The 14,419-nt window shown below is 65.3% G+C and overlaps 1 protein-coding gene across 1 annotated transcript; it reads left to right on the plus strand.

Annotated features, from left to right (window-relative positions):
* The first annotated feature begins 1,536 nt into the window (after positions 1 to 1,536).
* Positions 1,537 to 13,658, plus strand: NGFR (nerve growth factor receptor). Its single transcript, XM_032711342.1, has 6 exons — positions 1,537 to 1,662; positions 5,156 to 5,297; positions 9,437 to 9,796; positions 11,693 to 11,936; positions 12,608 to 12,768; positions 13,279 to 13,658. Exons 1-6 carry the CDS (start codon positions 1,621 to 1,623, stop codon positions 13,578 to 13,580), a joined length of 1,251 nt encoding a protein of 416 aa, XP_032567233.1. The 5' UTR covers positions 1,537 to 1,620; the 3' UTR covers positions 13,581 to 13,658.
* The last annotated feature ends 761 nt before the right edge of the window (positions 13,659 to 14,419 follow it).

Raw genomic sequence — 14,419 nt, forward strand, 5'->3', positions numbered from 1 at the left:
GGCTGCTCCCCCGCTGGGCCAGCCCTGCCCTGTGTCGGCAGCTGCTCCGTCCCATTCCCGCCCATCCAGGAGTGGGATGCTCGGCCCCTCGCTGCCCATCCCGACCCCAGGGTGGGCATCCCGACCCCTCAGCCTCCCGGGCACATCCTGCCCCCGGCCCCCCCGGCCCCAGCGTGGCTTTTTGGCCGGGAATCCCTTCCCCATGTGGCTCCCACATGTGCTCCTGCCCGTCCGTGCCGGAGAACAAACGGCAGCTTTGGCTCCGGTTCAGTCTCATGGAAAAGCTCAGGGAACTCCTTAAAGCCCTTCCCTGACAGGGCAGCATGGGCTGGATGGGGGCAGCCAACCTCCTGCACCTTGGAGAGTCAGTAAGTAGCTTTTCCAGAGGAAATCCAGCGGAGCTGGGATGAGCCCCGGGTGCTTTGCTGCCTGGACGGGGAGATGTGACCCAGGGAGGATCCCGGGGGGTCACGGGGAGCTGGGGGAGCTCCAGTGGCTGCAGTACTGGGAATGCTGGAGCTGAACATCGCTCTGGGGACCCCAAAAGCACCTGCAGACCCTGGGGGGTGAGGAAGCACCTGTGTTAGAGGGACACGAGGCCAAACCCAGAGTCAGACAGGGAAGGTCTCTCCTCTGTCCCTCCCGCTGGAGCCTCCCCGGGAGCGGTGACAGTGTGACAGGGCCATCCTCAGCCACCCTCCTCGGCCAGGGCCACCAGCAAACCCCCTGCATTGTTCCAGGGAGCCCCACAAGGAGCATTCCTGGTGTTGGCACAGCAAGGCAGGACGAGGGACGAGCCCTGACATCCCCAGCTTCCATCTCCGTGAGGTTTGGGATGGCAGGGACAGCGGGCAGAGCCATCCCAGGGAAGCTGGAAGCTCCAGGACAAAGGAGAGGGCACACAGGGAGAGTTTTAGGAGCCAAAGGATGTCAATATGGATTTATTTTTTTTTTGGTCCAAAGGGGAATTTTGGATCCCATTGGGAGCTTCTCTGTGTCACCCGGATGGCTGGGACAGACCTCGGGGTCCGAGTCCTGGGATGTTCCCGATCCAGGGGGATGTTATTCCTTGTCCCAGCAGCTGGACACCCCATCCCAGGCACGGAGCATCTCCCCGGGGCTGCGGCGTCACCAATGAACCCAGCACGGGGACGGGGAGCGGCGGACAGGGACAGACGGACGGACGTGGGCGTTGGGGGGGGACGGAGAGCTGGATGGACGGACGGATGGACGGACAGACAGCAGGGGAGGGTGAATGGAGACAGAGGGAAGGGCGTGAACAACCTGAACAGCCGAGGGGCTGAAGAGCCGCGGCCGGACAGAGACCGAGCGCGCCCCGAAAGCGCTTTGTTGGGAGGGCGGCGGGGCCGGGGGGGCTCGGGGGGGCCCTGCTTTGTGTGGCGGCGGAGGAGGTGCGGGCTCGGCCGCTCGCCGTGATGCTCCGGGGGCGGAGAGGAGGAGGAGGAGGAGGAGGAGGGACTTGCAGCCTTTTCTGGCTGCCGCCGAGGCGGCGGCGGCAGAGGGAGGGCAGGGGCAGCCCGGCCGCGCACCGGCTTTTGGGGGGAGGTCGCGGCCCCGCAGCCGCTCTCGGGTGGGGGGTCCCCGCTGCCCCCGCGCACCATGGCCGGGCTCCTGCCGCTGCTGCTGCTCCTGCTGCCGGCGGTGAGTGCGGGAGCGGCGGCCCGGGGGGAGCGCCCACAGTCCCCGCAGGCACCCGCGGGGGTGGGATGGAGGGTCCCGGGGTACCGGGATGGAGGGTTCCCGAGGCACCAGGCGGGGGTGGGATGGAGGGTCCCGGAGGTACCGGGATGGAGGGTCCCCGAGGCACCAGGCGGGGGTGGGATGGAGGGTCCCGGAGGTACCGGGATGGAGGGTCCCCGAGGCACCAGGCGGGGGTGGGATGGAGGGTCCCGGGGTACCGGGATGGAGGGTCCCGGAGGCATCAGGCGGGGGTGGGATGAAGGGTCCCGGAGGCACCTCACAGGGGTATTCGGAGGGTCCCGGGGGTCCCACGTGCACCGAGATGGGAAGCCCCGGGGGTACAGGGGGTCCCCGTCCCGAGGGCAGCGGGAAGGCAGCGGCAGTGCCAGGCGGAGTTCTTGGGATGAGGAGGGAGGGGGTGCGGGGAGGGGGCTGGTAATGGGTGTCCTGCAGCCCCTCTGACCCCGCTGCACAGGGCTCTGCCAGCCCTTTTACCCGGGGAGAAAAGGATGGCAGAGCCCTCGGTCAGCGGGGGAGAAGCCACCCACACCCCCAGTGCCTTCATCTCCCGCCATCCCACGGCCCCCCAGGTCTGTCCTAGACTTTCCCGGCTCCGAACTCTCCCAGAGCAAAGGGTGAGACCCCCTTCCTCCCACCGGAGCCCTGCGATGGGCACAGCCTCGGCGTGTGCCGCTGGCAAAAAACTTCGGGGCACGGGGGGGGCCTGGAGAGAGGAGAGTGCCCGGAGTGGGGCGGCCGGGTGGGCACGGGGGGCTGGACCCCCCTTCTGGGGCAGGAACAGGGCTTTTGTTGGGGGAGGGTTTGAGGGGGGTCCCGGGGGGTTCGTTCGGCAGCCGGACACCCCTCGGGCAGGATATTAAAGCCGGAGCTTTGGCGGCTTCACGCAGAGACTGAGGAGGGGAGAGGGCTTGGCCGGAGGGTCTCCTTCCCCCGGGACGCTCGTGGCAGGAAAGACAAGGAGGGATTCTTGTCCAGCCATATGGATTCAAAGGATTTGCCCCCAGGGAATGACCCGCCTCGCAGCCCTCCCCCCCCCATCAGCTGCAGCAGGGCCGGGTTTTGTGTCCCCCAAACCTCCCCGGCCACTGCCCTGGCTCAGGGCTGAGCTCAGCCATCCCCCCCGGCATTACACCTGCTGAGACCCCTCGATCTCTCACCCGGGAGCGTCCAGATGTGCCCCCAGAGCTGTGCCCGCGGCGCGGGGACCACCCAAAGCCCGGGCAGCCCCTGTGCGGGGCTCGGTACCTGCAGGGGAGGGGGCAGAGCCCTCCCGGTCCCGCCGAGCCGGACCCGCCGAGCTCACACGTGGCTTCCTCGGCTGCCCACACCTCGGGGTTGCTCGGAGCCGGGGCTTGACCTTTCCCAGACGGGATGCTTCGCCAAGAGCGGCACAGCCCGTCTGTCAGGCCCGGGGGCAGCTCGGATCCAGGCTCGCCGCCGGGCTCCCCTCCAGCTGGAGCATCCCCTCCCTTCCCCGCTCCGGGGCGCTTTGCGGTGCCAGGGCTCCGGGGCTGTGCCCGAATCCCGCTTCGAGCGGCTCCCTCCCCGTCCCTCTCCTCCAGCTGTGCCTGCCAGGACACAGCTTCCCCCCCGACACGGCTCCGAAAGCAATTAAGGGCTCACAGAGGTGTCGCCTGCGCCCTCCGCCCGTGCCCCTCCCCGGCCCAGCTGTCAAAATGCTTTATGGTGTTAATACCTGCGGCTTTGTCAACAGGAGTTGTGTTAATAACAGACACATTTCAGCGAGCTAACGCGGTCCAGGTGCCCTTTCGGAGCGCGTTAATCTTTGGGGGGTTCAGAAGCGAAAGGCGGAGAGCGAGCGAGGCGGGGGAGCAGCACCTAGGGCTGGAAGTGGCGTTTCCCGCAGCATTTGGGAGCGTGGATGGGGGGCACGGGGCAGGGGGGTGGCACTGACCGCTCCCGGGAAGGGCAGGTGTGGCCAGGGGGCTCTCTGGGGTGTCCGGGTGTCGCCCAGAGGAAGGAGCGGGGCCAGGTCCGTCCCCGCGGGCACAGCTCGCAGCTGCCGGCGGCGTGGGAGAGCTGGATCTGCCGGCCCAGCTGCACTGCCCGCGCCGTCCCGGCACTATTTATAGCCAGGCACGTTCGGCTGCTCCCCCAGCCCCGCCGGGATGCTGGAAAATCATCCCTGAGGAGGTGGGAGCGGAGCAAACCCCCCCCCCGGGCGGTGACACCCCCCCGGCAGCGGGATGGGCTCCAGCCAGGTCGGTTCCGAAGCCCCACGAGCCGAATCTGCCCCCCAGGACACGCGTGTGGCCCCCCCGCTGCAAAGGAACCCCCTCCTCACCCCCCGGACCGATATCCCAGCTGAAATTTGGGGGTGCCGGGGAGCCCCCCTGCTCAGCACATCCCTCCTGCCTTCCCGGCTGGAGCGGGGCTGGAGCGGGGCTGGAGCGGGGCTGCCGGGCCGGCGGAGCGGCGGCGGGGAGGGGAGCGCGGGCTCTCCGGCGCGGGGTAATTGGAGCAGTTTGTCATTCAGATGCCTATAATTGGCGCTCCATTGTCTCGGCCCGGCCGGATGCTGGCGGCTGATGCGCCGCGGGTTCAGAACGCCGCATTGTGCGGGGAGAGGCGGCCAACGGGCTGACGAGGCATCCAGATGCGCGGGGAGGGGAGCTCCTCCGAGCCTTCAGCCGAGCCGCTTCCCCCCCAAAATCGGGCTGGCAGAGGGATGGGCCAGCCCTGGAACGCACCTGCTTATGAGCACAGGGAGAAAGAGGAGCCCTGGAAGAGCTCAGAGCCCCGCGAGCACCTCAGCGGTGGCCGGGCAGAGGCGCTTCCTGCACCCCGAGAGGTGCTTCTGGGGATCGGGTCCCCGCTCCCTGGGCTGCAAAGCGCCTCTGCAGGGTGGCTCGTGGCACGTCTGTGGCTTCCATCTGTGCTGGCAGGTTTTATAAGCAGAGACACTTCCATGAGGTGGCTGCAGCTCCTGGTGCTCCCTTCGAGCCTTCCTTTCCTTCCTGGTTTCTGGTCCCCGCGGGATCTTGGGCTGCAGAGCTGCCACCCAAGCTCTCCAAACCCTCCTCTGTGGCAGGAAGGTCTCCTCCCCTCCCCTTTTTCCCGGGGTCTCCTCCCCTGTCCCTTTCCCCAGGCTGGGAAGGGCTGATCCCCTCAGGATGGCAGAGTGTCCTTAGGGGACGTGGCTCAGGTGAGATACAAGAACAAACAGTGCTGTAACCGGGGGGAAAAGCCCCCATCACCCCCCAAAATACCCTCCTGGGGGCTTTCCTGCCTCCCTCCAGCTGAAGAATCCAGCAGGGCCTTTCCTGGTGAGTGGGTTTGGCACGGGGAAGTCGGTTCTCTGCAGATGTGTGTGGTGTGGGATGTCACCCAGAGCGGGGCTCTGCCTGGGTGCCACTTCCCCACCTGCCCTGTTATAACAGGAGCCGTGTCCCGGCTCTGTTCTCTCTCCCAGGATCCCTCCTGGGGCTCCAAGGACAAGTGCTCCACCAAGATGTACACGACGAGCGGGGAGTGCTGCCGAGCCTGCAACCTGGGCGAGGGGGTGGTGCAGCCCTGCGGGGTCAACCAGACCGTGTGTGAGCCCTGCCTGGACAGTGAGTACCCACAGAGCCCCAGGGGCTGCCACGGGGGCTGGGGGGGCACTGGGAGTACCCACAGAGCCCCCAGGGGCTGCCACAGGGCTTGGGGGGGCACTGGGTGGGGGGAGCATTAGCAGGTGCTTGATCCTCCTCAAGTGCACCCTCTTTCCCTCCTGGGAGCCTCCCCAGGCCTCCCATCTGCTGTGTCAGGAGGGGTTTAGGAAAAGAATGAATTTTAAAAGTCCTGTTCTTCCCCCAGAGGGTGGTTGGGCACTGGAACAGCTCCCCAGGCTGTGGTCCCCGGGCTGCCAGAGCTCGAGGAGTGTTTGGACAACTCTCTCAGGAGCAGGGTGGGATTTTGGGGTGGTTGTGTGCAGAGTTGGACTCGGTGGTCCCTGGGGGTTCCTTCCAGCCCAGGATATTCCAGAATTCCATGGCCTCTGCACTGGCAGCAGTGTCACTGCCAGCCTTTCCCCAGACCTGCCCTGCCAGTCCCACCTCCTGCCAATCCCCCCTCCCTGCCAATCCCACCTCTCCCTGTTTTGGAGCCCACTGATCCCAGGCACCTTTGCAGACCCCTCCCAGCACTGTTTTCCCCTCGATGTCCCCAGCTCCCAGCTCATGCCACTGTTTACCTGCAGAACCCCCCCCCCTCCTCACTGTGTGTGCTGCTCTCAGCTCCGGCCATGGGGGGGGTGTCTCCTGCAGGATTTTTTTGAAACCTTATAAAGGGCCACAGAATCAAAGCGAGTTTGGGAGGGGAGAAGTGAATCCCAGCAGTCCCCAGGAGAGAGAGGGGGGCACGGGGCTCTCCCAGCCAGCCCCAGGCACGGTGCCTGTGTCAGAGCTCCATAAATGTCAGTTGGAGCCGTGTGCTCGGACCTGGGGAAGTGTTTGCAGATGAACAGGCCCAGCTCAAACAGCACCACAGAGGAGACCTGCCCTCCCCAGTCACTGCTGCAAACCCGACCTGCCCTCCCCAGTTACTGCTGCAAACCCGACCTGCCCTCCCCAGTTACTGCTGCAAACCCTGGGAAGGCCTAAGGACGAGGATTCGGGGGAAAAGCTGTGCCAGCTGAGCCCGGATTGCTCTGGGGATGTGACTGGGGAGGGACAAGGGACACGACAGGGCTGGGGGGAGCTGAGAGGGGGCAAAGGCTGGGAGGGAGAAGCTGGGTAAGGAGGGCAGCAGCAGCACAGGGCAGGGACAGGGACAGGACAGGGATAGGGCAGGGACAGGGCAGGGCTAAAAATACCTCAGCTCTCCTGCAAAATCGATGCACGGCGCTCGCCCTCCCTGAGACTGGCTGGGGGGGCTGGATCCCCCCTGGATGCAGGGCTGGATCCCACCCAGGGCTGGATCCCCCCTGGATGCAAGGCTGGATCCTACCCAGGGCTGGATCCCCCCTGGATGCAGGGCTGGATCCCACCAAGGGCTGGATCCCCCCTGGATGCAGGGCTGGATCCCACCCAGGGCTGGATCCCGCTGGCCGTGGGGACTCGATCCCACCCGGCTGCAGTTTCAGGGCTGCTGGGCAGGGTAACCCTGGGAATTCAGGCCCATCCTGCTGTGGGGAGCCAGGGCATCCACTGTGCCATCCATCCCCCCCAGCCCTTCCCACAGGAATCCTGGGTGTCAGGGAATCCTGGATGTCAGGGAATCCTGGATGTCAGGCTCCAGCTGCAGGGCTGCCAACCCAGAGGGGGGCTTTGCACTCCTGGGGATGCTCAGATGGGTCCTTTTCCCATCCTTTTCCCACTACCTGCACTTCCAGGCTCGTCTCCCTGATTTCTTTCTGGGAGCTTGTGGGATAAAGGGAATTTCCACCCTTCCTGGAGGACGTGGAGATTATGGAGAGGCAAACCCTTCCTGCAGGGAAGCTGCCCGGGGTGTCAGACTCCGGCTCCAGGGGATGTAAACCCAGAGGGTGACTTGGCATTCCTGGCTCCCTGTCCCGCTCTCCAGCCTCAGGATCCCCCATTCCCCTTCCCTCTGCATCCCGGATCCCGCTGCCGAGGGCCGGGCAGGTGGAGGCAGCCCCGGTGCTGGCACAGCATCCAGCCTGAGCTGGAGGAATGTGGGCACGGCCCAGGGCTGTGGGATCCCCACCTCCACCCCGGGCTGCCTCCCCTTGGATGCGTTCCCGACTCACCAGCCGGGTTGTTTGGGATAAATCCGCTCCAACCAAAGCATCGGCCCCGCCAGAGCCTGGGGGGGCTGGAGGGGAGAGACAATCCCTGGGTCAGCCCCGTGGCCACTGGCTTGTTTTATCCTGATTTTCTGCCCCCCAGCCCCTCCAGCCCCCCCGGCTGCTGCCTCATGATTTATTTATCCCTCCCCGGCGGGCGGGGGGGCCCAGTTTGAATCTGGGCTGTAATTGCTCAGCTCAGATACCTTCCCTGCCACTGCAAATGTGCCCACTCAGCCGAAAGCCTTTCCTGGCCACTTCCCCGCTCTAATGGTGTCCATCAATAATTCAGGATAATGCGAGGGATGAGCCCCAGGTTAATGGGAGCCGCGTGTGCCGCCGGCGCTCCCGGCGCTGCTCCGGCTCCGCTCGCCCGGGTGGGCACAGGGGCACGGGGGCACAGGGGCACGGGGGCTGCTCACAGACCCCCCCGGGGTGGGAACAGGGCCAACAGCACCAAAACCAAGTTCCCCGGTGAATCTGTGGCTTCCCCATCCCTGGAAGTGTCCAAATCCAGGCTTGGAGCAACCTGGTCTAGCGGGAGGTGTCCCTGCCCGTGGCCGGGGGTGGGATGAGCGGGGTGTTAGGGTCCTTTCCAACCCAACCCATTCCATGATTCCGTGATTCTGTGCTCCCTGCTGCCCTGCAATTCCAGGGAATTACAGTCCCTGCAGTTACAGGGGTGGCCTCGGGAGAGGAGCAGGACACTGGACGCAGGCACTGGATGTTGGGAGCGGGAATGTCACAGCTGTGACAGGGTTTGTGCAGCTCAGTCACGCCGGGGAAACAGCAGCTGCCGGGGCTGGGATGGCACTTCCATCCCTCTGATCCCGCCCAGCACCAGGGATCAGGGAGCTTCAGTCCCATTTCTGTCTTGGAACAGCCTGGGCCAGCTCTGCCCTGAGCTCATCCGTGGCTCTGAGAGTGGGAATTGCCGTATCCATGATCATCCCTGGGACACGAGTGGGTCATTAAGGATCCCGGGTCATTAGGGGTCCCGGCAGTGGCTGGATTGTTTTCCCAGGAGCAGGGAAGCAGAGGGATTGAGGCTGAGCTCCCCTGCACCTTCTCCATCCCGGAGGCCGGACTTTCCCCTTGGCATTGTGGCTGAGGGAAGGAGGGGATCGATGGGAGCAGCCAAGGCAGGGACAGCAGCTGTGCCCTCCAGGACGGAGCTGACCCGGCTTCCTGGGCTAAAAATACCCTCCAACACCTTTGGGAATGGACAGAGGGAGGGAGGGGGATTGATTTCCCCGGCAGTCAGTCCTACAGGATGAAACCGGAGAGCGAGAAGCCCCGGGGTCAGGGAGAGTCAGCAATTAGTGTTGTCACCTCCTGTCACATCACACCCCCGACCCGGGGACACGTGGCCGGGGGGGAACAACGGGGGTGTGATGGCCCAAGGGACCCCCGGCAGGATGTGGAGGAGAAAGGGATGGGATGCTGAGGAGCAGCCGTGGCTCTGGGATGGCTCTGGAATGGCTCTGGGATGGCTGTGGGGACCATCAGAAGGTCAGATATAGGGATGGCTGTGGGATGGCTGTGGGATGGCTGTGGAGACCATCAGAAGGTCAGATATAGGGATGGCTGTGGGATGGTTGTGGGGACCAGCAGGAGGTCAGATATAGGGATGGCTGTGGGAGGCCCACAGGGACCATCAGGAGGTCAGATATAGGGATGGAGCTCTGGCTGGGGGCAGGTAACTTGTGGCACGTGTAGGGGAACATCCAGGGCTGGATCCCCCCAGAGCTGGGAATTGCTGCGGGAATGGTTAATGGGAATGGGCAGCAGAGCCTGGGGGACGCTTGGAGGTGCTGGGGGAGCTGCAGAGGGGGACACGAGAGGGAACAGGGGGAGAGGGGCGGTGGGGATACCATCCCAGCCGGGGTGGGTGCCGGGGCAGAGCCGGCTCCAGGAGCGAGGTGCCCGCGCCGTGCCCGCCCTGCCCAGCCCTGTGCCCCACAGGTGTCACCTTCTCGGACACGGTGAGCGCCACGGAGCCGTGCAAGCCCTGCACGCAGTGCCTGGGGCTGCAGAGCATGTCCGCGCCCTGCGTCGAGTCGGACGACGCCGTTTGCCGCTGCGCCTACGGCTACTTCCAGGACGAGGCCAGCGGGACCTGCCGGGAGTGCCGCGTCTGCGAGGTGGGCTTCGGGCTCATGTTCCCCTGCAAGGACTCGCAGGACACGGTGTGCGAGGAGTGCCCCGAGGGCACCTTCTCCAGCGAGGCCAACTTCGTGGACCCCTGCCTGCCCTGCACGACCTGTGAGGACAACGAGGTGCTGGTGAAGGAGTGCACGGCCGTGTCCGACGCCGAGTGCAGAGGTGAGGAGCCTGTTCCAGGGAAGCAGGAGGGGATGGGGAGGGATCACCGGGCTCATTGTAGCTCTCCCTGCCTCAGTTTGCCTTTGGGAGGTGGGATGTGTCATGGCTCAGACAGGGGGACCCCGGTGTCCAGCTGAGAGCTCCTTCCCTCGGGAATTGCAGCTCCCAACCCTCACCTTGAGCCCTCCTGTCCCTCCCAGATCCCACCCCGGGGTCTGTCCGGCCCTTCCCAGGGCTGAGCTCCCAGCAGGATGTCACTGTGTGGATCCAGGGGGGCTTTTGGTGTCCAGGAACAGCGAGAGTTTCCCCAGCCTCAGGTGCTGTGCCCGCTGCTGCCTGAGCCTCCAGCAGGGAGGGACCTTGGCACTGGTGGGCTTCCCATGGGAATTCACTGCCCTGGAAAGCCAAGGAACATCCAGCCCCACAGCCCAGGAGGGTTCGGTGCCAAGAAGAAGGGGAGGGCACCATCCAGCAGCAGCAGCAGCTCCCGCTGTGCCAGCCCCGAGCAGCACAGGGAGCTCCAGGGCTGCTCCAGCGGGGAATGCCAGTGGAATGCCAGCGGAATGCCAGCGGCTCCTGGGCAGCAGCCGCCGATCCCCTGCCACCAGCCCTGCCAGGGAGAAACGGGCTTTGTCCTGGGCACTGCTGGGTCACGGCACGAGGGCGGCCGGGGCTGCTCCCCGGGAGGGGTCGAGTAAATGGAGCCACAAGTCAAGGAGCACAGGGGCAGCTTTGTTACCCGGGCACAGCCCCCCGGGCACAGGAGCGGGATGGGGAGGGATGCCAGAGGGCACAGGGGTGGGATGGGGAGGGATGCCAGAGGGCACAGGGGGCTGGCTGGGGCGGGATGCCAGAGGGCACAGGGGCGGGATGAGGCGGGATGCCAGAGGGCACAGGGGCGGGATGAGGCGGGATGCCAGAGGGCACAGGGGCGGGATGCCAGAGGGCACAGGGGTGGGATACCAGTGCCTGCTGGGGCACCAGGGCAGTCCTCACTGGGACAGGGGCCATGGTGGAGGGCAGGCAGGGTGAGGTGCCAGCGCCTGCTGGGGCAGCAGGGCAGTCCTCACTGGGACAGGGGCCATGGTGGAGGGCAGGATGCCAGCTCCCTGCTGTGACACCCTCTCCATCCTTGCTGGGCTGGCAGAGGTGGCAGGGGGATCACACGAATGCCGTGTGCCCACTGTGATTCCAGCCACATCCTCACTTGAGGTGGAGCTGGCATCCTGCTCCACCCTCACCAGATGTGGCAGGAGGGCTGGCAGGACCAAATTCCAGCTCCCCACCATGATGAGCCTTTGGTGACGAACACGGGGTTTGGGATGGAGCTGGGATGAACGGGGGTTTGGGATGAACAGGGGTTTGGGATGGAGCTGACACCCGGGGCAGGGGTGGGTTGGGGCAGCCACAGGTGAGGGTGTTTCCCTGGGACAAGCCAGGACAGATCCCTTTCCCTGTGGGACACGCCTGGGTGTGGCGGGAATGGGGTCACTCCCTGGTAGGGTGTGGGTGCAGGCAGGGGCCAGGAAAGGGGCAGAGTTGGGTTTTGGGAGGGGATGGACCCGGCTCTGGGGGCTTTACGCCAGTCCTGGTGCAGATGTGCGAGGATGGGAGGCAGCTGGGCCTGTTTCCCTGGATTTTGGGAGCAGCAGTGGGAGCCCTGGGGCTCCATGGGGGGAAGAGCTGTGGGACTTGAGCAAACCTCATGCTGGGAAAGGGCTTGCACAGCCATGGCCACTCCAACCATCAGGGCAGGCACCAGCCAGGCAGCCTCGGGGCAGGGGACAGCTCTGACCTGTCCTGGGGACGGGGATGGGGGGAGCTGTCACCTCCACCAGACTCTGGAAGGGAACCCTGCTCATATTGTCCCTGTCCTCATCTCCCGTCCCCTCCCAGGTCTCCACCCTCGCTGGACAACACCCCCCCCGTCCCTGGTGGGCTTTGAGAGCCCCGAGCCCAGCACCAGGGAGCCCCTGAGCCCCGAGGTGCTGCCCAGCACCCCGGCAGACACGGGCACCACCGTGGTGGGCAGCTCCCAGCCCGTCGTGAGCCGCGGCACCGCCGACAACCTCATCCCCGTCTACTGCTCCATCCTGGCCGCCGTGGTGGTGGGGCTGGTGGCCTACATCGCCTTCAAGAGGTACAGCAGGGCTTGGGGGGGGGAAACAGGCGCTGTGTGCCCCCCTTGGGATGTCCTGACACCGACAGGGAGGGAGGGAGGGCACCGGGCTGGGGGGTAGAGGTGGAGTCACGAAAATCCGGGAGGAAACAGCAGCTGAGGGAGGAGAGAGGCCGATGGCAGCAGGGTGGGGGTGGAGGAGCCCTCCCTGCCCCCCCTCCCTGCCCTGGCACGTGTCAGGGCCCATCACACTCAGCAGCTCAGCCCTGGGGCAGGGCAAGCTGGGGCTGGCTCCGTGGCTCCGTGGGCATCCTGGGCTGGGGGCACCCCCAGGGTGGGTTTTCGTGGGATCCCCATGGAAGGGACCAGGTCCTGTCAAGGGACTTTCCCCCGGGGGGTGGAGTCGCCGTCCCTGAAAGTGTCCAAAAAACAGCAGAGGTGTCACTGAGGGACGTGGTTGGGGCTGTTCTGAGGCTGCCCTCGATGGTTTGGAGGCCTTTCCCGCCCTATCAGTCACTGTGCTCTGTGGAATTTTAGATGAAACATTAACCATGAGGCTCCCCGAAAGCTCAGTGTCCGCTCAGCACCCGTAAATCCTGATTTAACTGAGCCAGAGGCTGCAGGGGAAACGCTGCTCCCAGGGAGGGGAACGATCCCGGGGGATGTCACCTCCCTGCCCCTGTGCCCCCCAGGTGGAACAACTGCAAACAGAACAAGCAGGGGGCCAACAACCGGCCCGTGAACCAAACCCCCTCCCCGGAGGGGGAGAAGCTGCACAGCGACAGCGGCATCTCCGTGGACAGCCAGAGCCTGCACGACCAGCAGCCCCCCGGGCAGGGCACCCAGGGGCCAGGTAGGGCTGGGGCTGGGAACTAATGTTGATTTGAACCCACCAGTCATTGCACTGCCTCCCAGAGACAAAGGGAGGGGAGGGAAAGCAAGAACGAAGTGACGTGAGGAGAGGAAGGGGGAGAAAAACCCCTCTGTCCCATTCAGAAATTAGATGGGAGGTTTTCCTTTGTTATCACTATTCTTTGACCTTAAAAGAACTTGGAAAGTTCTCCTAAAAGGACTTGTGATGCAGGGCAGGGTCAGATAAAAATCAGCCAAGTGCAGTCAGTCTTGGAAAGTTCTCCTTTATTACCAATATTCTTTACCCTTAAAAGCAGGTGGAAAGTTTCCCTTTAGTATCAATGTTCTTTACCTTTAAAAGAACGTGGGAAGTTTTCCTTTGTCCTGAGTGTTCCCTGCCCTCAGAAGAGCTGGAGCTGCAGGGCAGGGGCACCCCTGGGGCGGGCAGGGGCACCCCTGGGGCGGGCAGGGGCACCCCGGGGTGGGTTTAACGCCTCTCCCCCCTCCCCAGCGCCCAAGGCAGACGGGACCCTGTACTCCAGCCTTCCCCCCGGCAAGCAGGAGGAGGTGGAGAAGCTGCTGGGCAGCTCTGCCGAGGAGCCCTGGAGGCAGCTGGCGGGGGAGTTGGGCTACAAGGACGAGCTCATCGACTCCTTCACCCGCGAGGAATCGCCCGCCCGGGCCCTGCTGGCCCACTGGTCCTCCAAGGAATCGGCCACCCTGGAGGCCCTGCTGGCCGCCCTGCGCAAGATCCAGCGCGGGGACATCGCCGACAGCCTGGCCAGCGAGTCCACGGCCACCTCGCCCGTCTGAAGGGTGGCCCGGGGCGGCCCCGCGGGGAGCCCTCCCCCCCCCGGGCCCCTCGAGCCCTCCCCGGCCCTGGGGGGGAGGGCAGGGGGGCAGCGGGGCCTCCCCGGGACCCCCCGGTTGGCAGCACTGAGGGCACTGAGGGCACTGAGGGCACTGAGGGCTCTGAGGGCACTGAGGGCTCTGAGGGCTCTGAGGGCTCTGAGGGCTCTGAGGGCTCTGAGGGCTCTGAGGGCTCTGAGGGCTCTGAGCTCCAGGGCTCGGTACCGGCCCCTCCCACCGCTGCCACCTCCCCCCGGCAGCCCCTGAGGGGTTTTTTTTTGGGGGGGCTCAGCCCCTCTCCACGCCCAAATCCCGTCTGCAGCCCCCTGAGGCTGGATGGACGGACAGATGGACACAGGAGGGAGCAGCACGCTCCCAGCCCTCTCCTCTCTCCTCCCTTCCAGCCCTTTCTCCTTGGGGCTCCAAGTTCTCCTTGGGGTTCCAAGTTCTCCTCGGGGCCTCAAGTTCTTGGGGCTCCAAGTTCTCCTCTTCCTCCTTGGCCCAGCCTCTCTTTCCTGCTCCCCTAAAATCCAGCTGCTTCCCCCCCCAAACCGCGGGCGAAGGGCAGGGATGGAGGGAACTGGGGCTGCTGTAGCAGGATTTGGGGGTTGGTCCTACGAGGGGGGACCAGCAGCCCGAGCTACACTGTGAAATTTGGGGGGTGCAGCCCCCCCAGGCTCCAGGGGCCGCTGGTGTTTGGTCCCAGTGAGGAGCAGCTGGGAGCACCCAGAGGAGATTTTTTGGGGGGAGCCCCGGGGGGCTGCAGAGGACACTGGAGCTCCCATGGACACACTCCAGGGGGG

Source organism: Chiroxiphia lanceolata, chromosome 26 (assembly GCF_009829145.1).
Source record: "Chiroxiphia lanceolata isolate bChiLan1 chromosome 26, bChiLan1.pri, whole genome shotgun sequence".
In the NCBI taxonomy this organism is placed as follows: Eukaryota; Metazoa; Chordata; class Aves; order Passeriformes; family Pipridae; genus Chiroxiphia; species Chiroxiphia lanceolata.

Excerpts from the sequence above, each read along its gene's own strand:
- NGFR (XM_032711342.1), top strand. The coding sequence starts at position 1,621 with ATGGCCGGGCTCCTGCCGCTGCTGCTGCTCCTGCTGCCGGCG. Across the intron at positions 9,797-11,692 it reads GTCCGACGCCGAGTGCAGAG|GTCTCCACCCTCGCTGGACA; the intron begins GTGAGGAGCCTG and ends GTCCCCTCCCAG. Across the intron at positions 12,769-13,278 it reads GCAGGGCACCCAGGGGCCAG|CGCCCAAGGCAGACGGGACC; the intron begins GTAGGGCTGGGG and ends CCCCCTCCCCAG.